General features: G+C 41.5%; 1 protein-coding gene across 3 annotated transcripts in view; it reads left to right on the top strand.

The window, feature by feature from the left end:
• rbms3 (RNA binding motif, single stranded interacting protein) overlaps positions 1–27,718 on the top strand; it is an 807,584-nt gene that overhangs the window by 478,962 nt on the left and 300,904 nt on the right. For all 3 annotated transcript variants that reach the window (XR_009803506.1, XM_061882138.1, XM_061882137.1), the window contains exon 6: positions 10,134–10,213. Coding sequence is in view for 2 of the 3 variants with exons in the window: in XM_061882138.1 (XP_061738122.1) it covers positions 10,134–10,213 (80 nt within the window). In the remaining variant the exon portion in view is untranslated. The remainder of the gene's footprint in view (positions 1–10,133; positions 10,214–27,718) is intronic.

Raw genomic sequence — 27,718 nt, 5'->3', positions numbered from 1 at the left:
TGTGATTTCCACAAACGTCTGTACATGTAGAAGAAGGAGAAACACGGCATGTCTGGATTACTCACCTCCACATTTCTAGTGGTTAGCTCAGAGTTACGAAACCGCTTTATTATGAAGCTGGATGTGGCATGGTCTTTCTGGCGTCACTTCCTCTCCGAACTCAGTTTGTAAACGATCAATGAGTCCATACAAAGCTAAGAGCCGGAGATTTAAGAAAAAGATGGCGCACTTACTCGTCTAAAAAATTGTCCCAGGAGGGAGACCTTAGGCTATGTCTACACTAAGCCAGATAACCCCTTTAACAAATAATTATTTAGCCTAAGCCCCGTTTCACCCACACTAAACCATCGTTTAAGATTCCCCTCCTTGGCAATACAAAGCACACGCTACCTTTTTTTTATCACATCCATAGGAGCTCGCATTTTCGTTGACTCTCCTTCGACAAATGGACAAAGTTTTTCCGTAAGTTGAATCACAGCTGACTTGGACATTTGAAAGTTCTCTTGCCGTCTGAGAAGTGTTGTATCCCAAATAGCTGCAATCGCTTTCTCTTTAGGTATTCGAATATGTGTTATTTCCACAAGTGTCTGTACATGTAGAAGAAGGAGAAACACGGCATGTCTGGATTACTCACCTCCATATTTCTAGTGGTTAGCTCAGAGTTACGAAACCGCTTTATTATAAGCTGGATGTGGCACGGTCTTTCTGGCGTCACTTCCTCTCCGAACTCAGTTTGTAAATGATCAATGAGTCCATACAAAGCTAAGTGCCGGAGATTCAAGAAATTAATCCATCCATCCATCCATTTTTTACCACTTGTCCCTTTCGTGGTTCCAGGGTGTGACGGTTTCGCACCGTTGTCGTGCGGGTTCTCAGGACCCTCAAGGAAGGACATTGTGGTGCAGGTTAGACCTTCCTTTATTTTTCAATAATAAAAAGTCTCTACGGGTTGCTTTTCAGCCTTGCCGTGTCCCGCTTCCTTTGCCACTCCACCTTTTCAGTCACGTGCATCTTCGTCTTCCTGTGGCTCTCCCTCGCTCTCGTTCAGCATCCGATTGCCTCTTGCTCCTTCTCTCTCTGTCTCTTCTCCCGGCGTTTACGGCCGCTGCCCTTTTATATAGTGTGAGAGGAGATTTAAATTGTGCCCAGCTGGGCGACCCACGCACCTCATAATATTTGCGGGGTTCATTCCGGCTTCGCTGTTTGCTAGTCCACGCCTCCTCGCCGCCATCTTGGGCCAGGCTCCGGCGTGCCACGCCTCGCTGTCGGACTGCCGGCCACGCCTCTTCACCGCCATCTTGGGCTGGGCTGCGGTGTGCCCTGCCTCGCTGTCATACTGCCGGCCATGCTTCCTTGCCGCCATCTTGGGCTGGGCTACAGTGTGCCCTGCCTCGCTGTCGGGCTGCCGGCTCCGGCTCTCCACACAGGGGGTGCTAGAGCCTAATAAAATTTGTCCGAGGAGGGGGACCTTAAACGCTGGTTTAGTGTGGCTGAAACGGTGCTTAGACTAAATAATTATTTGTTTAAGGGGTTAAATGACTTAGTGTAGACATAGCCATAGCCTCACTCTGCAACTGGCTGCTCGACTTCCTTAGTGAGAGGCCACAAGCAGGACGTGTTGGAAACAACACCTCCAGCACCATCATCCTGAGTGCGGGGGACCCGCAAGGCTGCGTGCTCAGTCCTCTGCTCTTCACCCTATTGACTGCACACCAACTTACAGCACCAATCACCTCATAAAGTTTGCGGACGACACAACTCTGGTGGGCCTCATCACCAAGGCCGACGAGACACACTACAGGAAAGAGGTGGATCTTCTGACCACGGGGTGCAGGAACAACCACCTCCTGCTAAATGTCAGCAAGACAAAGGAGATTGTTGTCGACTTTTAGAGAGGCCACGCCAACCACCCAACACTAACATTGCTAGACCTGCTGTGGAGCGAGTTAGCAGCACTAAATTCCTGGGGGTGAACATCAGTGAGGACCTGTCATGGACCACAAACACAACTCCACTGGCAAAGAAACTCAAGAGGGCAAGTGCTCCACCACCCAACCTGACGACATTTTACAGATGTACCATTAAGAGCATCATACAACCTGGGCCGAGTCATACCGAAGACTACACAAAATAGGACCCTTTACTTCCCTGCTTGGTACTCAGCAACAATGGTTGGAATTGGGGGTTAAATCACCAACTGATTCCCGAGCGCGTAATCCCCTCACCTCCCAGGAGGTAAACACGGAGATGGGTCCAATGAAAAGGACTATTTTCACCACACCCAGTGTGAGTGACAATCGTTGGCACTTTAACTTTCGGAAAATCATTATTGCCCCGCTCCCATCCCTCAAAGACTTGCACACCACCCGCCTCACCCAAAAAGCGCTTACAATCGTGGGTGATCCAAGCCACCCTACAAACAAACTGTTCAGCCTCTTGCCCCTCGGGAAAGAGGTACAGAAACCTACGCTCTCATACCACAAAACTCAATAACAGCTTTGTGTCATGACGTGGACTTTGGTGTGATTTGTTTTCCCGTGGTGCAAAGCAACTGGATCGGACATAGCGTGGAGGTAAAAACATGATTTTAATCTTAACTCGAAAAAATGGAACAAACGAATGGCGCTCTCAGCAGAGGTTCAAAACTTGGCTAAGAAAACAAAACTACCACAAAGGCAAAACTATGGACTTAAAACAAAACTTGCAAACTATGGCATAAATAAAGAAAACTTACTTGGAACGAGAGCATGAAAACGAGGAGACTGGATCATCAGCATGAATAATAAGGGTGTGTAGAGGGTGATGTTGCCAGGCTGACTGCCTGGCAACTACAGGCTTAAATAAAAGTGACATGATTAACAACAGGTGCACGAGTCCAAATGAATCAGGTGCGTGACATAAGAACAGGTGAAAACTAATGGGTTTTCATGGAAACAAAGCAGGGAGTGAAAAAAGAGGAACTGACTGTCAAACATGGACTTGGACCTGGGTTGTTTTTGTGACGCAAAGGATAGTTGGCACGAGCGAGACGCGAACCTGAGTACATTTTTATTTAATGTAGAAAACTAAACAAAAGGCACGCACAATGGCGGAGAACAAACTTGACTAATGACAAAAAAAAAGACTGGTACAAAGACTACAAACTATAAACATGAACAAAAACACTTGCACTGTGGCATGAATAGCAAAACTTATGTGGCGTGGAAAAAACAAATAGCAGGGAATGGCATGAAGGAGTTGAGGTATACGTGGGTAAAGTTAAGTTGCCAGACTGAACACCTGGCAACTGTGACTTAAATAATAGCCAAGATAATGATTAACAGGTGTGAGAACTGAGGACCGGGGCGTGACTTGGAGATAAGGTGGAAACTAATGAGTTGTCATGGTAACAAAACCAAACCAGGAAGTGCAAAACAGGATCTGAGTGTCCAAAAAACAAAACCGAACATGACCAAAACCAAACACGATCCATAGGCGTGACACTGACAGAGTGCAAAAACCAAACAGAACATAGCCAAACTAAACATGATCACCAAGACATGACACTTTGTCCACCAGGCTGTTAGGATGCTGAACTCTCTCTCCTCACCACCCTCAACCCGACCCACCAGGGCGTCAGGAAGATAAAAAAAATCTACCTTTCCGGGAGACATCCTGAATCGCTGAAACGACTATGCAAATTCAACATATAATCCTGCTGCTATCAACAATTTTGTTTGCACTACAAACTTATTATATTCACACATTCTTGGCTGCTAAGTTTCACACCTCTGTTCCACAGTAATCTGTTGTAATATCAAATTGTTTACATCCGTATCAAGACCCGTAAGATTGCTACGCCATCATCTGCACTTTTAATATTATTGTTATTATTACTGCACTGTGTCACTTTACCATTTGTGTCTTGGCACTTTACTAGTTGTGTCTTGTCCTTTTCTAGTATAGTCTACGCACGGGAAGAAACACAATTTTGATACCTTGTGTGTCTTGTACATATGAAGAATTGACAATAAAGCTGACTTTTACTTTGATAGAAAAAAAGGAGGTAATTGACTGCAATGGCGGACTCCCGCAAAGCATTTTGGGCAAATGTTACCATATATGGAGATATCTGCTGAGGTCAACAAATGGGAAAAAGTCTGAAATTAGGCAAATTCCAAACAGATCGTTTGGAGGGAGTATGAAGGAAGTAGGGTTGTACGGTATACCGGTATTAGTATAATACCACGATACTAATGAATAAGTTTCGGTACTATACCCCCCCTGAAAAGTACCAGTCGGCCACCAGTCACGTCGTGTTATTGATGGTTTTACGAGCAGATGAGCATGTTCAACAGCGCACAATCACAGAGTACTTACAAACAGACACAGTGTGTAGACAGAAAAAGGAGAACGGACTAATTTTGGCCTAAAAACTAACGATAAAGGTGAAGTTATAACTCTGAAACACCCTCAGGAAGAGGTGCTTTAGGACATGACTAGCTAGCTAGCGGCTAACATCCAGCCCCAGTCTGCAGTGTTGTAGCTACTTCTAAATCACTAACCCTCGCCTCCATGGCAACAAAGTCAGTTTCTTACAAGTATCATCCCTGCAGGACGAGGAATAGCTAAACATGCTTCACTACACACCGTAGCTCACCGGCGTCAAAATGTATACAAACGCCATTGGTGGATCTACAACTAACATCCACTGTAATGATACCAGGTAGAGCGTATCTAGCCAATACTAGAACGATTATGTCGATATTTTTTGGCATCACAACATCTTTCATTTTTTAAACACATGAGGACTTTGAATATGACCAATGTATGATTCTGTAACTAACTACTTGGTATCGGATTGATACCCAAATTTGTGGTATCATCCAAAACTAATGTGAAGTATCAAACAACAGAAGAATATGTGATAATTACATTTTAACAAAAGTGTAGATAGAAAATGTTAAAAGAGAAAATCAGCAGATATTAACAATAAATGAACAAGTGGATTAATCATTCATTTTCTACCACTTGTCCTTAATAATGTTGACAAAATAATAGAATGATAAATGACACAATATGTTACTGCATATGTCAGCAGACAAATTAGGAGCCTTTGTTTGTTTACTTAATAATAAAAGAGAAGATGTCTTGTATGTTCACTACTTTATTAAAGGACTAACTTACAATTAAAAACATGTTTAATGTACCCTATATTTGTTTGTCAAAATTAAGTCAACATTGCAATTTTTTGTGGTCCCCTTCATTTAGAAAAGTACCGAAAAGTATCGTAATAATTTTGGTACCGGTACCATAATATTGGTTTTGGGACAACACAAGACAGAAGGCAATATCTATACAATATCCTACCCTAATACTTTACTGTGCAATACTACCCTTTGAGTGGAATACGTCCAAAACTGATTATTTATTACTCCGGTACTCTTGTCTTGTTCTGTATATTGAACAGTATTTTGTTTTTCTATACTGTTTTGTATATTGTACAGGATTTGCTTACTATTTTTATTGGATAGTAGTCTGTTAATTTCAAATGTCAGTTTTTCCTTTATTACCTCTTGTGCTATTTATTTTTACCCCATATTTGTTCCCACTACTACCGACCACGCAGTCTGATAGTTTATTTATCATTGATGAAATATTAACATTGCAACACATGCCAATACGGCCTTTTTAGTTTACTAAATTGCAATTTTAAATTTCCTTTGAGTTTCTTGTTGAAAACGTCGCGGAATGATGACGTGTACACGTGACGTCACAGACTTTTAGGAAATATTAGCGTTGCCCACACACACAGCTAAAAGTCGTCTGCTTTAACGGCATTATTACACAATATTTTGGATATCTGTGTTGCTGAATATTTTGCAATTTGTTCAAATAATAATGGAAAAGTCAAAGTAGAAAGATGGAGTTGGGAAGCTTTAGCCTTTAGCCACACAAACACACGGTGATTCCTTGTTTAAAATTCCCAGAGGTGAAGCTTTACTATATATCAGAGCGGTCAAGCGAACATGGATCCCGACCAAATGTCAACCAGCAGTTTTCGGTGAGAAAATTATGGTAAAAAGTCGCCACTTACCGGAAATCAGCTGAGCTTGTGCCGTCCATAAAGCTGCAGTCGACTTCCCTCAGACACTGGCGTCAACACACACGTGGAGACACCCTTCCGACTATCAGGTACTATTTAACTCACTAAAACACTAGCAACACAATAGAAAGTAAATGATAAATGGGTTGTACTTGTATAGCGCTTTTCTACCTTCAAGGTATTCAAAGCGCTTTGACACTACTTCCACATTTACCCATTCACACACACATTCACACACTGATGGAGGGAGCTGCCATGCAAGGCGCCAACCAGCACCCATCAGGAGCAAGGGTGAAGTGTCTTGCTCAGGACACAACGGAGGTTGGTTCTAGGTGGGATTTGAACCAGTGACCCCCGGGTTGCGCACGGCCACTCTCCCACTGCGCCACGCCGTCCCTAAGATAAGGGATTTCCCAGAATTATCCTAGTAAATGTGTCTAAAAACGTCTGAATCCGTCCCAATGCAATCGCGTTTTTTTTTTCTTTAACTTGATTTTTATTTTAATTTTTCTAGTCTGTCCCTATCATAATCCTCAAACACGAATCTTTCATCCTCGCTCAAATTAATGGAGGAATTGTCATTTTCTCTGTCTGAATAGCACTTTTTGTTGGAGGCTCCCATTAAAAACAATGTGAGGATGTGAGGAGCCCCAACGGGTGACGTCATCGTCTGCGACTTCCGGTAAAGGCAGGGCTTTTCTGTTAGCGACCAAAAGTTACAAACTTTATCGTCAATGTTCTCTACCAAATCATTTCAGCAAAAATATGGCAATATCGCGAAATGATCACGTATGACACATAGAATGGACCTGCTATCCCCGTTTAAATAAGAAAATCTCATTTCAGTAAACCTTTAAGCTGGAGTCCTTAATCTCGTTATATGCAAATATAATGACAATAAAGTCCATTCTATTATATTCTTCTAGTATTATTTTATGAATATCTACGCATGCCGCAATGGATTGATTTCAAATTGATTTTAAATAGCTTGCTATGCCAACTGACAGCGGGGATGCTTGTAATTAACATTTGTGCTTACTTAAACTTACTATTTAGCACCGAGACAACTTTTTCCTCAAAACACTCCTGAGTTGAGGTGCTACTGAAATTACTTGTAACATATAAACACAAAAAAAAGTTGTTATATTGTTCGTGTTTTGACTATAAATTGCATTTTTGTCAAAATACTAGGGTCTTTTTTTTAAAGTCAATTCAAATTTTGCAAGCATGTAATTAAGTATGATTAATTATTCTTGAATAAATTATTTAAAACGGGTGAATTGGTTGGCTCCGGTGTTAAAGAAAGTCAGATGCTTAGAAGTGGGAAAAGGTTAGATTCTAAAAGTCGAAAAAGAGACACGGAACCGGACTTGGTAGATGAGCGGATGAGAGCAGAGAAACGAAAAGATGATCAGTGATGGAAGGAAAGGAGGGCATGGATAGAGTGGGGGTTGCCATGAAAGATGGAGGAAATAACCACGGTTGAAAGGCGGGGGCAATGAGAGAGACGTCACAAGGAAGAGGTGCAGACGGGCTCAGAGTAAGATGGATGGGACAGAGAGAGCGATAAAGAAGCTGTGTTAAAAAAGAAAGAAGGATGACAGTTGAGATATGAAAGAAAGAGGACAGAGAAGTGGGCGGCTGACAGAATGATAAGAGTGTTCTCGGCGGTGAGAGCGAGGAAAGCATGAGAATCCACCAAGCTATGAATTGTGCAGAAGTATATTACCATGAATCTCTGCATGTGCAGACACTCATTTTCTGTTTGACGGGATGAAGCTTCGAAGAATTCAGCGCTCCATCAGTCAATCTCTACATTCTAATCTCAATTTATTCATTCAGTCTTTCTCGGCGAAACAGTCGGATTGAAGAATAGAAGATTTCAAAGAAAAATAAATAGATTAACTAACAAACAAGCTGCTCTTCCTTTCCTTGTTTTGTTTTCGGCCTGACAGTTGTGAGGTGTACGAGTCACATTTAACCCCATGAATACCCATCCATCCATCCATTCATCCACCCATCTTATTCCGCTTATCCGAGGTCAGGTCGCGGGGGCAGCAGCCTAAGTAGAAAAGCCCAGCCTTCCCTCTCCTCAGCCACTTCATCCAGCTCCTCCCGGGGGATCCCAAGGCGTTCCCAGGCCAGCCGGGAGACATAGTCTTCCCAACGTGTCCTGGGTCTTCCCCTTGGCCATGGCTGAAAAGGATTTGGAAGAATCAAAGCTTATTCAATCAGTAACAAAAAAAGTACAATGTTTGATAAATGGTAAATGGATTGTACTTGTAAAGCGCTTTTCTACCTTTTTTTTTTTTTCAAACGGGGAACATTATCACAATTTTTGAAGGGCTAAAACCAATACAAATCAGTTCCCAATAGCTTGTTTCATTTTTCTAAGTTTTTCTCAAAATTTTACCCATCACACAATATCCCGAAAAACGGCTTCAAAGTGCCTGATTTTAACCATCGTTATATCCTTCCGTCCATTTTCCTACATTAGCTCGGATTCTGACTCTGATTTCAGCAGCTTAAGCGATTCAACAGATTACGCATGTATTGAAACGGATGGTTGTAGTGTGGAGGCAGGTAGCGAAAACGAAATTGAAGAGGAAACTGAAGCTATTGAGCCATATTACGCCAGACAGCGGCAACGAGGACGAATTTGGCGATCGCCTTTTAACCAACGATTGCATCTTTTGATTTCTGGTGCAACTTGAATCCGTCGATTGGTATGTGTTTGTTTGGCATTAAATGTGGGTGGAGGGGAAGGCTGGATGCAAATATAGCTACAAATGAGGCATAATGATGCAATATGTACATACAGCTAGCCTAAATAGCATGTTATCATCGATTAGCTTGCAGTCATGCCCTGAGCAAATATGTCTGATTGGCAGATAAGTCAATAACATCAATAAAACTCACCTTTGTGATTTCGTTGACTTTATCGTTGGAAATGCATCTGCTTTGGGTGTCGCAGGATATCCACACATCTCTGTGCCATCTCTGTCGTAGCATCGCTATCGTCGGTAAAGTGTGCAAAACAAACGAGGGACTTTCGCATCTTTTGACCACTGTTGCAACTTGAATCCATCGATTGGTATGTATTTGTTTGGCATTAAATGTGGGTAGAGGGAAAGGCTGGATGCAAATATAGCTACAAATGAGGCATAATGATGCAATATGTACATACAGCTAGCCTAAATAGCATGTTAGCATCGATTAGCATGCCGTGACCATTGATATGTCTGATTAGCACAATCCACGTCAATCAACTTGAATCCGTCCCTGATCGTGTTGTTACACCCTCCGACAACACACCGACGAGGCATGATGTCTCCAAGGTACGGAAAACAGTCCAAAAAATGGAAAATAACAGAGCTGATTTTACTTGGTGTGTGTAATGTGTTTGAGAAAATGGCGGATTGCTTCCCATTGTGACGTCACGGGTGAAAGGTCATTGCTCCGACAGCGAACAATTGAAAGGCCTTTCAATCGCCAAATTCACCCTTTTAGTGTTCGGAAATCGGTTAAAAAAACATTGGTCTTTTTTCTGCAACATCAAGGTATATATTGACGCTTACATAGGTCTGGTGATAATGTTCCCCTTTAAGGAACTTAAAGCGCTTTGACTCTATTCCCACATTCACCCATTCACACACACTGATGGCGGGAGCTGCCATGTAAGGCGCTAACCACGACCCATCAGGAGCAATGGTGAAGTGTCTTGCTCAAGGACACAAGATGTGACTAGGATGGTAGAAGGTGGGGATTGAACCAGGAACCCCCAGGTTGCTGGCTCAGCCACTCTCCCACACCGTCCCCTAATAAACAAACAGTTGCCTAAATCAAACAAATTGCCCGGTCCCATGTTGGGTGGACATTTTATCAAGGTGCACTTATTAAAGATACAGAAAAAGTTATATTTGCTACTGTGACTTAACTGTGATTAATTGTAATTGAATATTTATAATTGTTAAACAGCCTGGCTAAGTGCTCAACTATATGCAAATAATGTGTTCAACATATTGACCGTGTTTCCTTGCTCTTACAGGATGGAATCCACTGAGAAATGTGAAGTAGTCATTCAGCATTTCAACGGAAAATACCTGAAAACCCCACCAGGAATTCCAAGTAAGTCCTCGCCCCAACATTTATTATGCATAGTATGCAAATAGAAAAATGGAAAGCTTTTACCTTTTTTTTTTTTTAAATGAATTTTGGCCAAAGGGTTTGCATTTCAATTTCTTACGCACAGAATCATAATTAGAGTCAGAAATACTTTAATAATCCCTGAGGGGAAATTGAGATTTTTAGCACAATCCCATTCAAAATCAGACAAACATTACAGGGAGACAGAACAGGATTCCTGACGCACACTTGTTATTTCATATGTTGACCAGAGGGCTAGCACGCTAAAACCAACTCAGTCTATTTGAAAAATCCCTCTCGTTTGGGACCACCCTCATTTTGACGGATTTCACCACCAGGGGTGCAAATGAGACATTCTCTTTTAGATGCAATGGTTTTCCGTATTGGAACTGTGATTCTGGTCCTAACTTGTTCACTGGTCCGCATATGGAAGGTACTTTTCCTTTTTGATGTCTCAAGAAGGGTAGAAACACACACTCACACACACATATTCTTGTATTTGTTACCTTCTTGAGACCTCCGAAAATTACCTATCTCTGTAGGACCACCCTTTTTAAATATAGAAAGATTTGTATTTACAACATTAACAATGCATACTATGCAAATAGAAAAAAAGGTAGGCATTTAGCTTTTTTGTTTTAATTAATTTTGACCAAACGGGGCGCATTTCAATTTATTACGCACAGAATAAAAATCAGAATCAGAAATACTTGAATAATCCCCAAGGGTGAATTAAGATTTTCACCACAATCCCATTGAAGATCAGACAAACATTACAGGGAGACGGAACAGGATTGCTGATTCAAACTTGTTATTTCATATGTTGACCAGAGGGTGAGCACTTTTAAAACTGACGCAAAGTCGATTGGAAAAATACCTTTTTTTGGGGACGACCCTAATTTTGATAGATTTCACCACCAGGGGTGCAAATATTAGATGCAATGGTTTTCCATATTGGGACCATTTTTTATGTCCTAACTTGTTCACCGGTCCTCATACGAAAGGTACTTTTCCTTGTTGATGTCTCAAGAAGGATAAAAATACACACTTACACACACACATTCTTGTATTTGTTACCTTCTTGAGACCTCCGAAAAATACCTCCCTCTGTAGGACCACCCATTCTAGATATATAAAGATTTGTATTTACAACATTTATAATGCATACTATGCAAATAGAAAAAAAGGTAGGCTTTTAGCTTTTTTTGTTTTAATTAATTTTGACCAAACGGGACGCATTTCAATTTCTTACGCACAGAATAAAAATCAGAATCAGAAATACTTGAATAATCCCCAAGGGTGAATTAAGATTTTCAGCACAATCCCATTGAAGATCAGACAAACATTACAGGGAGACAGAACAGGATTGCCGATGAACACTTATTTCATATTTTGACCAGAGCGTGAGCACTTTTAAAACCGACGCAAAGTCAATTGGAAAAATACCTCTTTTTTGGGACGACCCTAATTTTGACAGATTTCACCACCAGGTATGCAAATATTAGATGCAATGGTTTTCCGTATTGGGACCATTTTTCATGTCCTAACTTGTTCACCGGTCCTCACACGAAATGTACTTTTCCTTCTTGATGTCTCAAGAAGGATAGAAATACACACTCACACATACATATTCTTGTATTTGTTACCTTCTTGAGATCTCCAAAAAAATACCTACCTCTGTAGGACCACCCTTTCTAGATATATAAAGATTTGTATTTACAACATTTATAATGCATACTATGCAAATGGAAAAATGGAAAGCTTTTACCTTGAATTTTGGCCAAAGGGGGTGCATTTCAATTTCTTACGCAGAGAATCAGATTAAGAAATACTTGAATAATCCCCGAGGGGAAATTAAGATTTTCAGAACAATCCCATTCAAAATCAGACAAACATTACAGGGAGACAGAACAGGATCGCTGACGCACACTTGTTATTTCATATGTTGACCAGAGGGCTAGCACTTTAGAAACCGACAGTCAATTTGAAAAATCAATCTTTTTTGGGACCGCCCTAATTTTGATGGATTTCACCACCAGGAGTGCAAATGAGACACACTCTTTTAGATGCAATGGTTTTCCGTATTGAGACCATGATTTTGGTCCTAACTTGTTCACTGGTCCTCATATGGAAGGTACTTTTCCTTGTTGATGTCTCAAGAAAGGTAGAAATACACACTCTCACACACATATTATTGTATTTGTTACTTTCTTGAGACCTCCGAAAATTACCTATCTCTGTAGGACCACCCTTTTTAAATATATAAAGATTTGTATTTACAACATTAATAATGCATACTATGCAAATAGAAAAAAAAGGTAGGCATTTAGCTTTTTTGTTTTAATTAATTTTGACCAAAGGGGGCGCATTTCAATTTCTTACGAAAGGAATAAAAATCAGAATCAGAAATACTTTAATAATCCCCAAGGGTGAATTAAGATTTTCACCACAATCCCATTGAAGATCAGACAAACATTACAGGCAGACAGAACAGGATTGCCGATGCACACTTGTTATTTCATATGTTGACCAGAGGGTGAGCACATTTAAAACCGACGCAAAGTCGATTGGAAAAATACCTTTTTTTTGGGACGACCCTAATTTTGATAGATTTCACCACCAGGGGTGCAAATATTAGATGCAATGGTTTTCCATATTGGGACCATTTTTTATGTCCTAACTTGTTCACCGGTCCTCATACGAAAGGTACTTTTCCTTGTTGATGTCTCAAGAAGGATAGAAATACACACTTACACACATATATTCTTGTATTTGTTACCTTCTTGAGACCTCCGAAAAATACCTCCCTCTGTAGGACCACCCATTCTAGATATATAAAGATTTGTATTTACAACATTTATTTTGGCCAAAGGGGGTGCATTTCAATTTCTTACGCACAGAATCAGAATAAGAAATACTTGAATAATCCATCCATCCATCCATTTTCTACCGCTTATTCCCTTTTGGGGTTGCGGGGGGCGCTGGTGCCTATCTCAGCTACAATCGGGCGGAAGTCGGGGTACACCCTGGACAAGTCGCCACCTCATCGCAGGATAATCCCCGAGGGGAAATTAAAATTTTTAGCAAAATCCTATTAAAAATCAGACAAACATTACAGGGAGACAGAACAGGATCGCTGACGCACACTTGTTATTTCATATGTTGACCAGAGGGCTAGCACTTTAGAAACCGACAGTCAATTTGAAAAATCAATCTTTTTTGGGACCGCCCTAATTTTGATAGATTTCACCACCAGGGGTGCAAATGAGACATTCTCTATTAGATGCAATGGTTTTCCTTTTTGAGATCGTGATTCTGGTCCTAACTTGTTCACCGGTCCTCATATGGAAGGCTCTTTTCCTTGTTGTCTCAAGAAGGGTAGAAATACAAGAACACGCAACACACTCTGCTTCTTTCCCCTCATGTAAGGTTACACATCTTGACAACAAAAAAGTATTTTTTATTTTTATATTCATGATGAATGATTTTTGAGTGTTGTTGGTTTTGATCGATGACACTGTTGTGGGTAAATTGCTGAGGTTTTCTTATGTCACTTCCTCTGATTTTGCTGCTTCTGCAGACAGAAACCCTGTTAATATTCACACTCACGCCTTTGTGATGTTTTTTTTGTTTTTTTTCGCAATCGTCTTAAGAGCTTGCACTTTCCTCTCCCGCGCACTATTTCCTTGTCCTCTCACAGCCTCCGAGCAAGGGGAGAGCAGGCGGTGGTGGAAAAGCTCAAATAGAGGCCGGGGACACACTGTTTTTGTGTCTTGTCTTCTCTGTTCACGGTCATCATTACTTTACGACATGCTGAAAACCCCAGAAAGTCAGGATGGTCGCAGGGGAACGCGGGGTCGGTAATCAAAAGTAGGTGGAAGCAGAATAAAAAGTAGCAGAGAAAGAGGCAAAGGCCAAAATTGAGGGATAAAAAGTGCTGCTGAAGCCGTTTCGGTGCCAGCTACCGCCGCACTTGTGTGTCCCAGCAGGATATGTCAGCCATACAAGGCCACACCAACGAGCTCCTCTTCACCCCTGTGGTAATTTCATTAACAATTCTCACGCCTCCAACTAGTAGCCCAGAAAAAAATAAAAAAACTTTCCTCTGCAAGTCTCGATTTAGAATCTCCATACATGCTCAGCCACTATAGAGCCATGGGTTATTAAAGGCAAGGTGAGCGGTTACATTGAAGTTGAGTCATAATAGGGAGCCTTTAAAGCTGTAATATCAGGGCGACCTTCGCCTTTAAGGGTCCCTGTCAGCTGCTTAGACATTATTATTCTTAATGGGATGTTCAGGCAATTGCCAGGCAGCGGGATGATCTGGTTTGAGCTCGGGCTGGGCGATATGGATAAGTTAAAGTACCAATGATTGTCACGCATACGCTAGGTGTGGTGAAATTTGTCCTCTGCATTTGACCCATCCCCTTGTTCACCCCCTGGGAGGTGAGGGGAGCAGTGGGCGGCAGCGGTGGCCACGCCCGGGAATCATTTTTGGTGATTTAACCCCCAATTCCAACCCTTGATGCTGAGGGCCAAGCAGGGAGGTAATGGGTCCCATTTTTATAGTCTTTGGTATGACTCTGTCGGGGTTTGAACTCACAACCTACCGATCTCAGGGCAGACACTCTAACCACTAGGCCAGTGGTTCGCAACCTTTTTTCAGTGAAGTACCCCCTGTGAACATTTTTTAATTCAAGTTCCCCCTGATCAGAGCAAAGCATATTTGGTCGAAAAAGAGATAAATAAATAAAATGCAGCACTATGTCATCAGTTTCTGATTCATTAAATTGTATAACAGTGTAACAATATTGCTCATTTGAAGTGGTCTTTCTTGAACTATTTGGAAAAAAAGATATAAAAATAACTAAAAACTTGTTGAAAAATAAACAAGTGTTTTAATTATATAAAAAAAAAAAATCCACACATAGAAGCAATCATCAACTTAAAGTGCCCTCTTTGGGGATTTTAATAGAGATCCATCTGGATTCATGAACTTATTTCTAAAGATTTCTTCACAAAAAAAGAAATCTTTAACATCAATATTTATGGAACATGTTCACAAAATATCAAGCTGTCAACACTGAATATTGCATTGTTGTATTTTTTTTCACAGTTTATTAACTTACATTCATATTTTGTTAAAGTACTATTCAATAAATGTATTTATAAAGGATTTTTGAATTGTTGCTATTTTTAGAATATTTAAAAAAAAATCTCACGTACCCCTTGGCATACCTTCAAGTACCTCCAGGGGTACTTGTACCCCCATTTGAGAACCACTGCACTAGGCCACTGAGTAGGTGGCCTAGTGGTTAGACGATATACATTGGTACAGTATTTTAAACAAAACATGGGAAGGTTTTGGTTTAAACTCAACACACACATTACTGTTACCACCAGTGGTCTGAAATGTACTTTACACTCATCATCATCGGCAGTCACTCGATCAAGTACGACGATCCTCCTGGTAAGGGTGTATCCCTTTATGGAGGATGCCCGCATGTGACTTTGTTTAACGTGGGTAGACTGGTGCACAGACGATCCTTGACAGAATCAGGTCATGGTCCAGTGGCATGGAGTCCGAGACGACTGGGGACCCTTTTCTGCTGCAGCCTTCCTCCGCCGTCGCAGCCGTTGTGGTAGTTCTTAAAGGGGAACATTATCACCAGACCTATGTAAGCGTCAATATATACCTTGATGTTGCAGAAAAAAGACCATATATTTTTTTAACCGATTTCCGAACTCCAAATGGGTTAATTTTGGCGAATCAAACGCCTTTCTATTTTTCGCTCTCGGAACGATGACGTCAGAACGTGACGTCACCTAGGTAATAAAGCCACCATTTTCATTTTCTCAAACACATTACAAACACCGCGTCTCAGCTCTGTTATTTTCCGTTTTTTTTTACCATTTTCTGGAACCTTGGAGACATCATGCCTCGTCGGTGTGTTGTCGGAGGGTGTAACAACACTAACAGGGAGGGATTCAAGTTGCACCGCTGGGCCAAAGATGCGAAAGTGGCAAGAAATTGGACGAAATTTGTTCAAAATACGAGGGTGTGGGGAAAGCCGAAGAAATGGTCAGTCGTTTGTTCCGCACACTTTACAGAGGAAAGCTCTGCTACTACAGAGATGGCAAGATTGTGTGGATATCCTGCGACACTCAAAGCAGATGCATTTCCAACGATAAAGTCAAAGAAATCTGCCGCCAGACCCCCATTGAATGTGCCGGAGTGTCTTCACATTTTACCGGCGGCGCTAAGGCAGACATGGCACAGCGATGTATGGATAACCTGCAGATGCATTACCAACGATAAAGTCAACAAAATCACAAAGGGGAGTTTTTTTGATGTTATTGACTTATGTGCTAATCAGACATATTTGGTCGCGGCATGACTGCCAGCTAATCGATGCTAAAATGCTATTTAGGCTAGCTGTATGTACATTTGAAACAAAATTTTCATCCAGCGTTTCCTTCCACCCACATTTAATGCCAAACAAACACTTACAAATCGACGGATTTAAGTTGATCCAGTGTCACAAGATGCGAAACTTCCGTTCGTTGGTCTATACATTTTACCGGCGATGCTAAGGCAAACATGGCCAAATAGCGTCAATAGCTATTTGCTCAATAGCTTCAGTTTCTTATTCAATTTCATTTTCGCTATCTGCCTCCATACTCCAACCATCTGTTTCAATACATGCGTAATCTGTTGAATCGCTTAAGCCGCTGAAATCCGAGTCTGAATCCGAGCTAATGTCGCTATATTTTGCTGTGCTCAATTCGCCATTGTTTGTCTGTATTGGCAGCACTGGATGACGTCACAGGAAAATAGACAGTGGCTTCGCAGATAGCGAAAATAAGGCACTTTAAAGCTTTTTTTAGGGATATTCCGGGACGGGTGAAATTTAGAAAAAAAAAAAAAATAAGCCACTGGGAACTGATTTTTATTGGTTTTAACCCTTTTTAAAATGGGATAATGTGCCCCTTTTATTCTACCGTCTTTCGCCCTGCTCCGCCATTGAGGTCTTCACCGTGTCCCTGGCTCGGGGGCAGTCAGGTATTAGGCCTTTGCCAAGGGCCACCTGGGGTAACAGTAGTAAAGGGGTTAACCTCCAAGTGCCCCAAGACCCCCATCGAGGAGCATCTACTGCCAGATACATTAACATCATGCCCACGACAACATTTCCACATTCACCCATACATGCACACACTGATGGCGGGAGCTGCCATGCAAGGCGCTAACCTAACCACGACCCATCAGGAGCAAGGGTGAAGTGTCTTGCTCAAGGACACAACGGACGTGACGAAGTTGGTAGAAGGTGGGAATACTCATATGTGCACAGAGCTAACGGAGCCAAACAGATAAATAAGTATGTGATAGGAATGCGAAGAAAATATGACGAGTTTACAGCAGCAAGAAGAAACAAAAAATGATTACAAAGCATTCCTAACCTTCGGATTCACAATTACTACAGTAGGAAATGAAAAAAGACTGGTGTGTGTTTTATGCTATTTACTACCATCTTAAACATTCTATCTCTGTGAGATGTTTTTTTTTTCACTGTTGGTGCAATAAAAACAAAGTGAATATCCCAGCTTAAGGTTGAGCAAGATGTAGACTAGCAATATTAGGCTTGAAGCCCGGGTTTAAAGGAATGTGCAGGGCAGGAAGAGCTCAATGCAGCCACTAAATAAGGAGAGAATCATTCCTTCTTGTTTTGTTGTTGTAGGAGATTCCTATGCATGTGGCAGAGAGATAGCAAGTTCTCCAAATACAAAATAATAATAACAGTAAATATGTACGCTATTTTACTGAAACCCTTTTTTGCTATCGCAGTCGGACAGGATGTAACGCTCAGCGATTTTATTGTGAAGGTTGGAAGTGTGCTCTTGTTGTAATGGAGCACTTGTGCACAATAAAAGAGGTAGGGGAAATGGTTATTTTGGGGGGGAAAGGAGGAGAAAAAAATCCAAGTCTCAAACTAAACTCCTGGAGATGGGGGCGTTAGTTAGAGACCAGGCAAAAAAAACATCAAAGCACATACATACAGTGGGGCAAAAAAGAATTTAGTCAGCCACCGATTGTGCAAGTTCTCCCACTTAAAATGATGACAGAAGTCTGTAAATTTCATCATAGGTACACTTCAACTGTGAGAGACAGAATGTGAAAAAAAATCCAGGCATTCACATTGTAGGAATTTTAAAGAATTTATTTGTAAATTATGGTGGAAAATAAGTATTTGGTCAACCATTCAAAGCTCTCACTGATGGAAGGAGTTTTTGGCTCAAAATCTCACGATACATGGCCCCATTCATTATTTCCTTAACACGGATCAATCGTCCTGTCCCCTTAGCAGAAAAACAGCCCCACAGCATGATATTTCCACCCCCATGCTTCACAGTAGGTATGGTGTTCTTGGGATGCAACTCAGTATTCTTCTTCCTCCAAACACGACAAGTTGAGTTTGTACCAAAATGGATACATGGATGATACAGCAGAGGATTGGGAGAATGTCATGTGGTCAGATGAAACCAAAATAGAACTTTTTGGTATAAACTCAGCTCGTCGTGTTTGAAGGAAGAAGAATACTGAGTTGCATCCCAAGAACACCACACCTACTGTGAAGCATGGGGGTGGAAACATCATGCTGTGGGGCTGTTTTTCTGCTAAGGGGACAGGACGATTGATCCGTGTTAAGGAAAGAATGAATGGGGCCATGTATCGTGAGATTTTGAGCCAAAACCTCCTTCCATCAGTGAGAGCTTTGAATGGTTGACCAAATACTTATTTTCCACCATAATTTACAAATACATTCTTTGAAATTCCTACAATGTGAATTCCTGGATTTTTTTTTCACATTCTGTCTCTCACAGTTGAAGTGTACTTATGATGAAAATTACAGACCTCTGTCATCATTTTAAGTGGGAGAACTTGCACAATCGGTGGCTGACTAAATACTTTTTTGCCCCACTGTAAACATATTACGACGCACGGATCGAGACTTGCCATGAGGGGGCAGGCATCCGGCCCGAAGCTGCCAGCAAATTGGGGCGCTGCTGCACGTTTTCGTCATACCACATGGGGTGAAGCGTGGATGGTCGGGGATTTGGGGTTTTGGGTGGGGTGCGCGTTTAGTGTGGCGTGTATTTTCCATGGATGCGTATGTGTTTTTAAGCCTGCAAAATGGTTCTGTTTAGCAGCTTTGGTGCTCGATACCGCAGCCAGTCAGTCCAACAAAAGTCAACAACCAACAAGTGTATGTCCAAGAGAGAGACGGAAGGAATTTGTAGTGTCGTCACTACACCAATCTCTCGGGTAATCTCAAAGCAACGACATTCCCACGTCGCTTGCAGCCTGGGAAAAATATCCAGATTAGAATGTTTGTCATTGAGTGAGCGAAAACAAATTGAAACTTTTTTATTCGAATTGTTTATTTATTGTTTCTCGAACTCGTCATGCAGAGCAAACCGCGTGTCCAAGATGTTGTCCAGTAGGCGATTTGTTCCAAAATCACTAAATTCGGAGTGCCCATAGCTTTGCCTGCATCCACCTTCATTTGTGGCTGATTGAGCTACTTTGAACGGATGCCGGCATCTTTCAGTTTGTCGTTCTAAAGGAGTGCTGTTTTATAACACCATTGGCCATTTTTAGCACTATTTTATTCTATATTTCCTAGGTGCCAAAGTCGGGGCCCACGGGCCACATCCGGCCCATAAATGAATTATCTATGGCCCCTGGGATGATATTTGATTAGTGTTAGAACCGGCCCGCAGGCCACAGCCGCCTGCTGCTGTTTGGCACGCACCAATACTCCATCACTGTTGGAGTATTGTTCAAAATAGGGTCCCGGGACCCCATCAAGTCATAAAAATGGGGTGCCACAGTACATTTTTGGGGTTCCAATTTTTTTTGTGAATGTTTTGAAAACAAATGATAAATATGTAAATGATTGTGTTATATCTCACATTCTATATTGTGTTTTGGGAAAAAGTTGTCATAAACGTTACTTAATGTATTAAAACAAACAATACAAAAGAAAAAACATTTGCATTCATACGTAAAATGTATTCATTCATAAACATTCATGGGTCTAAACTTTACCGCTGACGGTATTTTTGCCCTCTATCTTTATTGTAATATTTTCAGAATGTGTTTGTTCTATTTTGGCCAAAAGTAAGACAAAGAAAACGATTTGAAATTGTCTTTATTTATTTATTTTTTTCAATTTAATGCCATGATTTTAATAGTCAAGCCCCGATGTGGCCCCTGAGCTAAAATGATTTAGACACCCCTGTATGAAACACACATTTTGCTGTTTGGCCCCAATACACAGCAATATGTTTGGAAGAGAGAAGGTGAAGCTTTTAATCTCAGGAACACCATCCCTACCGTCAAGCGTGGTGGTGGTAGTATTATGCTCCGGCCCTGTTTTTCTGCCAATGGAACTGGTGTTTTACAGAGTAAATAGGGCAATGAAAAAGTAGGATTACCTCCAAATTCTTCAGGACAACCTAAAATCATCAGCCCAGAGGTTGGGTGTTCCAACAGGACAATGACCCCAAACACACGTCAAAAGTGGTAAAGGATTGGCTATACCAGGCTAGAATGAAGGTTTTAGAATGGCCGTCCCAAAGCCCTGACTTAAACGTATGGACAATGCTGAAGAAACAAGTGCATGTTAGAAAACCAACAAATTTAGCTGAACTGCACTAATTTTATCAAGAAGAGTGGTCAAAAATTCAACCAAAAGCTTGTGGATGGCTACCAAAAGCGCCTTATAGCAGTGAAACTTGCCAAGGGACATGTAAACAAATATTAAAGGGGAACATTATCACCAGACCTATGTAAGCGTCAATATATACCTTGATGTTGCAGAAAAAAGACCATATATTTTTTCACCGATTTCCGAACTCTAAATGTGTGAATTTTGGCGAATCAAACGCCTTTCTATTATTCGCTCTCGGAGCGATGACGTTACAAAGTTACGTCACATAGGTAATCAATCCGCCATTTTCTCAAACACATTACAAACGAGTCAAATCAGCTCTGTTATTTTCCATTTGTTCGACTGTTTTCCGTACCTTGGAGACATCATGCCTCGTCGGTGTGTGGTCGGAGGGTGTAACAACACGATCAGGGACGCATTCAAGTTGATTTGCGTGGAGTAAGCATCGATTAGCACGGCATGCTAATCAATGCTAACATGCTATTTAGGCTGGCTGTATGTACATATTGCATCGTTATGCCTCATTTGTAGCTATATTTGCATCCAGCCTTTCCCTCCATCCACATTTAATGCCAAACAAACACATACCAATCGACGGATTCAAGTTGCGCCAGTGTCAAAAGATGCGAAAGTCCCTCGTTTGGTCTAGACATTTTACTGGCGATGCTACGACAGAAATGGGACAGAGAAACATGTGGATATCCTGCGACACATAAAGTCAACAAAATCACAAAGGTGAGTTTTGTTGATGTTATTGACTTATGTGCTAATCAGACATATTTGGTCGCGGCATGTTGGCAGCTAATCGATGCTGACATGCTATTTAGTCTAGTTCTATGTACATTTGTAGCTATATTTGCATCCAGCCTTTCCCTCCACCCACATTTAATGCCAAACAAACACTTACCAAACGACTCATTTAAGTTGCTCCAGTGGTCAAAAGATGCAATCGTTGGTTAGAAGGCGATCGCCGAATAGCGTCAATAGCTATTTGCTCAATAGCTTCAGTTTTTTTCTTCAATTTCGTTTTCCCTACCTGCCTCCACACTCCAACCATCCGTTTCAATACATGCGTAATCTGTTGAATCGCTTAGGCCGCTGAAATCCGAGTCTGAATCCGAGCTAAATTCGCTATATCTTGCTGTGGTATCCGCCATGTTGTTTGTATTGGCATCACTAGATGACATCACAGGAAAATGGACGGTGGATTTACAGATAGCGAAAATCAGGCACTTTAAAGCCTTTTTTCGGGATATTCCATGATGGGTAAAATTTTGAAAAAAACTTCGAAAAATAAAATAAGCCACTGGGAACTGATTTTTATTGGTTTTAACCCTTCTGAAACTGTGATAATGTTCCCCTTTAACATTGCTGTATGTATACTTTTGACCCAGTCACATTTTCAGTAGACCCATAAGAACCAAACTTCATGAACGTTTGTTGTGACCAACAAGTATGTGCTCCAATCACTCAATTTTTTTTAGAAATTAATAGAAATGATTGGAAACTCAAGACAGCCATGACATTGTGTTCTTTACAAGTCTATGTAAACTTTTCACCGCGACTGTATGTCCTTCGGGTGTTCTGTTTAAAATGTGAGTGACTTAGGTGTTAAATCAAGTATAATGCATACGTTTCGACTCGACATAGCCAAAACTTTACATATATTATCCAATGCAGACTGAGGACCACCTGTAATAATATAGTCGCAAAAGGCATATTTGACTTATGACATCCGACATGGACCACGGTTACCTCTCTCCTGCGTCCACTATGACTTCTCATTTTTCGTATGCACTTCCAGCTCCTACACATGTTCACCCAAATCCATGGTATTTTTCCCAGAGCCCCTTGCTAAGCCGGGCAGCTTCTTTATCCATCGTCCTCTGACAGCTCATATGCAACCCCCTGGGAAGGTCCTGCCACACAAAGCACAAGCACGTGTGCATAAACTCGTCTGACAGCTATGACCACTGCTTTCTGTAAACCGCACGAGCACAAACACAGCCGTGCTCCACTAACTTTGACCCAATTGCGACGCCAACGCCCATGTAATTCTATAATTCTAATGCGTTTCCCGCCATTTAGCACATAAAATAGCAAGCACAAAGCTGCTGTGTTATAAAAATCACCAATGCAGCAGTGGTATTCACAGAGCATCACCAGCCAGGACCGTACCTGACAAGCATTTGCATTTCCGGCTGAGCTGCACAATCACTGTGAGTGCCGGAGTCCCTGGCATGCACATTTACCAGGAGGCAAATATCAGGTCAAATAACCAGTCAGGGGGTGAACGTATCGGTTGATGAGACATTGTGCTTCCCCCCCGCAGTCATTGGATGGACGTAGTCTGCATGTCTGTCATTATAGCAGCAACTCGGATTGGTTATGATGTCACTCAATGTAAATGTTGATCTCCGCTGTCACAATCTGATCTGCAGTGGAAGTGTTTTGTCAACGCCACTTGTAGAAAACGACATAGTCGTTGAAGGAGCTCGACCAGGAGAGTTGCTCGTCAGGGGAGAAGTTAAGGCCACGTCTACGCTAAGTCGTTCAACCCCTTAAACCTGGGGTCCCCAACCTACGGCCCGCAGGAAGTCCCAAGTTAAAAAAAAAAAAAGTTATTCAATTTTGTTTTTTTTATTGATGTTTTTATAAATCTGGTCTTTCTAATCCATTTAACTTGTTACGCTCGGTGTCTCCTAGCTGGTCAATCATATTGTAAAAAAATGCATAATGTGACATCATTAGCGACAAGTGCACAGTGCCATGGTGGCATGTTTTTTTTTTCCATAACTTGAGTTGATTTATTTTGGAAAACCTTGTTACATTGTTTAATGCATCCATTGGGGCATCACAACAAAATTAGGCATAACAATGTGTTAATTCCACGACTGTGTATATCGGTATCTTTAATTAAGAGTTGGACAATATCGGAATATCGGATATCGACAAAAAAAGCCCTTATCGGTAATCCCTAACCGTAATCTATGTCACCATATGGACACGGCTGGAGATACCATACAGAAACCCAATTGCACACTGCTGTGAATTGAATCCCGTCAACAGCGCACAAAAGGGTCTATTTTTCGGCGCATTTAACATTCAATAAACCCACTTCAGCAATTAAAACATATCTTACGTGGTACTGTCAGCATTTTAATAATTGTATAAAACTAATGAAACATGAATAAATAAAGAAATTAAATATTTGAACTCACAATTTATAGCACCCATCCGACGCCGTATAAGCCTGTGGTACCGTCGTAGTAGTCGGTTGATTTGTGTGAAAGTGGTGGGCAAACCATTTCACCACCGGTGTTGAGCCAAAATGTGATTGCCTGCCAAAAATGGATTTCCTTCGGGGGAGCGTGGACCGCTCACTAAACCTGCATTGCTGGGTTTCGTCTTTCCACAGCGGATTACGAGGTGTAAGAAAAACACTTTATCTCCGTGGTTATTGTACCGGTGAGTTTTCTGAGGCTTTCTATGGCTCTGTGTGGTTTCGGTGCCACTTCCTGATTTGCAACTTGTGATTGGCTAGTCACTTGGTCACTAAGTCCAACTAGACTTAGACTTCCTTTTTATTGTCATTTTAATTTGAACTTTACAGTACAGATAAGAACAAAATGTTGTTGCATTAGCTCATGGTAGTTCAGGATAAAAAACCAAAAAGGTGCAGATATAAATAAATAGATTACTGTACAGATAAATATATTTCACTTTTGCATATGCACTGAGGTTTATGGATGTATGTTATATTGTCTTTTTATTCCTGCGAGTTAATCCATTTTTGGGGGGCCTTAGGGTGTAATTATGTTGCGTTCAAAAGTCTTATGGCCTGAGGGAAGAAGCTGTTACAGAACCTGGAGGTTCTGCTTCGGAGGCTGCGGAACCTCTTTCTAGAGTCCAGCAGTGTAAAACAGTCCTTGGTGGGGGTGGGAGGAGTCTTTTCTGAGCCCTGGTCAGGCAGCGGCTTTTTGCGATTTCCTGGATAGGAGGAAGAGGAGTCTTGATGATCTTTTCCGCCGTCCTCACCACTCTCTGGAGAGACTTGCAGTCTGAGACACTGCAGGCTCCAGTCCAGACCTCAGACTGGAAGTTTCTCCAGTGAGTGGTAGAAGGCCTTACTGACAACAACTCGTGACCTGATTGGCTATCGCAACTGTCTTGCAACTCTATGTGCCCGTTCACTTACAGTGCACTGACGCCTGCATTGTTGATTCTGAAGGCCCCTGGCAGATTTGGTTCAGCATGGCAGGTTGAAAACAGGCTGTCGACACGTCACTCAGGTCCGCATGGAGCTGGAGGGAGCGTGGCCTCCAGCTCCGCCTGAATTTCGGGAGATTTTCAGGAGAAAATTTGTCCCGGGAAGTTTTCGGGAGAGGCGCTGAATTTCAGGAGACTCCCGGAAAATCCGTGAGGGTTGGCAAATATGCCCTTAAAACAAGTAAAACACTAACATAAAATCTGCTTAGTGAGAAGAATTTTCTTATTAGACAGAAAATAAGCAAATATCACACTTATTTGAGATATTTAATCTTACTTAGATTTCAGTTTTTGCAGTGTGCTTGCATAAATACAACTTTCCTAAGAAAATACCCCGATTTTTGGATACAAATGCAACTTTGTAGAGAGATTGTCATACAGGAATTTTTTTGTAAGTAGAGTTGTTTGTCGTCAAGGCCGTGCTGGCCTTCTCTGTAGGCCTAACATAAATCAGGATCATAATTAAAGATAAAACACGTTTAATGTATTTTGTCATATTATGCTCCTTCCAGCGCTGTTTTTTTTAGGTTAGAGTTTGTATCCAATCAGAACTCAGCCAATACAAACAGCGAGCCTGCCCAATGACATTATAACTGTAGAATGGTCGAGGGCGAGTTCTTGGTTTCTTATTTGGGTTTATTGTTGGGCAGTTTCATTAACGTCCTCTCAGCGCAGTAACAACACACAACAACAGCAGTCACGTTTTCGTCTACCGTAAAGCACTTCGTCTGCCGTAGACAGCAATGTTGTGACACTCTTAAACAGGACAATACTGCCATCTACTGTACATGCATATGTGACAGTAACATCTACGGCAGGGGTCACCAACCTTTTTGAAACCAAGAGGTACTTCTTGGGTACTGATTAGAGATGCGTCATCCACCCGCCGTCCACACGAACCAACTTTTTATCGGGACTGTACCCGCCTGCCAATCGCCCGCTGAATTTCATCAGAGGTTGGCCACTTTTACCACTTACGGAGCTATTTAAAACTGTTTCACAAAGTAATGTAGTCAATTGGAGCCGCTAACATTCTCGCGACTATTCAATAGCGTTCATCCTGATGACAAGAATGTGGCGTACTGTGAAGCCATTGTCTTTGACACCTTCAACAACATGTACGGAACCGATTGTTGGTCCAGCAACATGTTGTGTGCAGCTTCTGCAATCACACGTATGAGATTGAAAGGCACACTGGGTGATACAGAGTACACTGATGGTTGTGATATAAACAACTTTAACACTTACTAATATGCGCCACGCTGTGAAGCCACACAATACAAGATTGACAAACACATTTCGGGAGAACATCCCCACAGTAACACAACATAAACGCAACACAACTAATACCCATAATTCTTTGTATTCATGACACTTCCTGAATATATTTTACACCCCCGCGCCCCCAACCCCGCCCACCTTACCGACGCACGGTAAGGTAGCGTTTCCTATTGACTTCTTCGCTTTAAGACACGGGTCTTAAATGGCTCTTTGAATGGCAGAGGATACCGATCCCAGAACCATGTATATCAAATGTCTCCGGATAGTTCAACCGCCACCCGCCCGAATCTAATTAAAATCTATTTTTTCGTCATGTCAACCGCCCGACCCGCGGTTTCCCCGCGGACTCCGCGGATGAGACCGCAAACCGCGCATCTCTAGTACTGATTATTGCGAAGGGGCTACAAGTTTGACACACACTTAAATAAATTGCCAGAAATAGCCAATTTGCTCAATTTACCTTTAACTCTATGTTATTATTAATAATTAATGATATTTATCTTTGATCATCTTAATGATTTCTCACAATAAAAATACATTTTTGATGTCATGTTTTAAATAGGTTAAAATCCAATCTGCACTTTTCTAGCTGTAAATATACTCCTCCCCTTTTAAGTGGGAGAACTTGCACACTCAGTGGCTGACTGAATACTTTTTTGCCCCACTGTATACTTATTTTAAAGTATTTCTGGGTTCATTGAGGATAGCTAATTTTACTTGTTTTGGAAAGTCTTGACAAGCCGAATTTTCTTGTTCTATTGGCAGATAATTTTGCTTAGTTCAAATAAAATACCCCTCATTTTTATATTTTTATTTTCTTGTTTTTGAACACTGACTTATGCAGTGCATGAGTGCGATTAATCAAATTTTTAAAAATGATCACTTGACAGCCCTAGTAAAGATATATATATTTATCTAAAAATTTGGTGGGTGCAGCTTAATATCAGAAATTCTGCTAATTTTATTTAAATTCAACCGTTTGCTAAATTTCACCAGAATACCGGCCAATTGGACAGCGCTGGCGTGTAGGCTCATCTCGTCTGCTATCCAGGTCAGGTTTTTTCGCTGATGCCTGGTTGATATGAGCCGTGCGTAGCAGCAGTCCAGCACGCCAGTCACAGGGAGCCCGCTCGGGCTGCTCTGCCCACGTCTGATTGGGATTCAGAGAGAGGGACATGATCGATCGCCCTGTTGGAGCAGTACA

This window comes from Nerophis ophidion, linkage group LG21 (genome assembly GCF_033978795.1).
Source record: "Nerophis ophidion isolate RoL-2023_Sa linkage group LG21, RoL_Noph_v1.0, whole genome shotgun sequence".
NCBI classification, from domain to species: Eukaryota; Metazoa; Chordata; class Actinopteri; order Syngnathiformes; family Syngnathidae; genus Nerophis; species Nerophis ophidion.
This window is presented reverse-complemented; position numbering and strand designations above follow the sequence as displayed.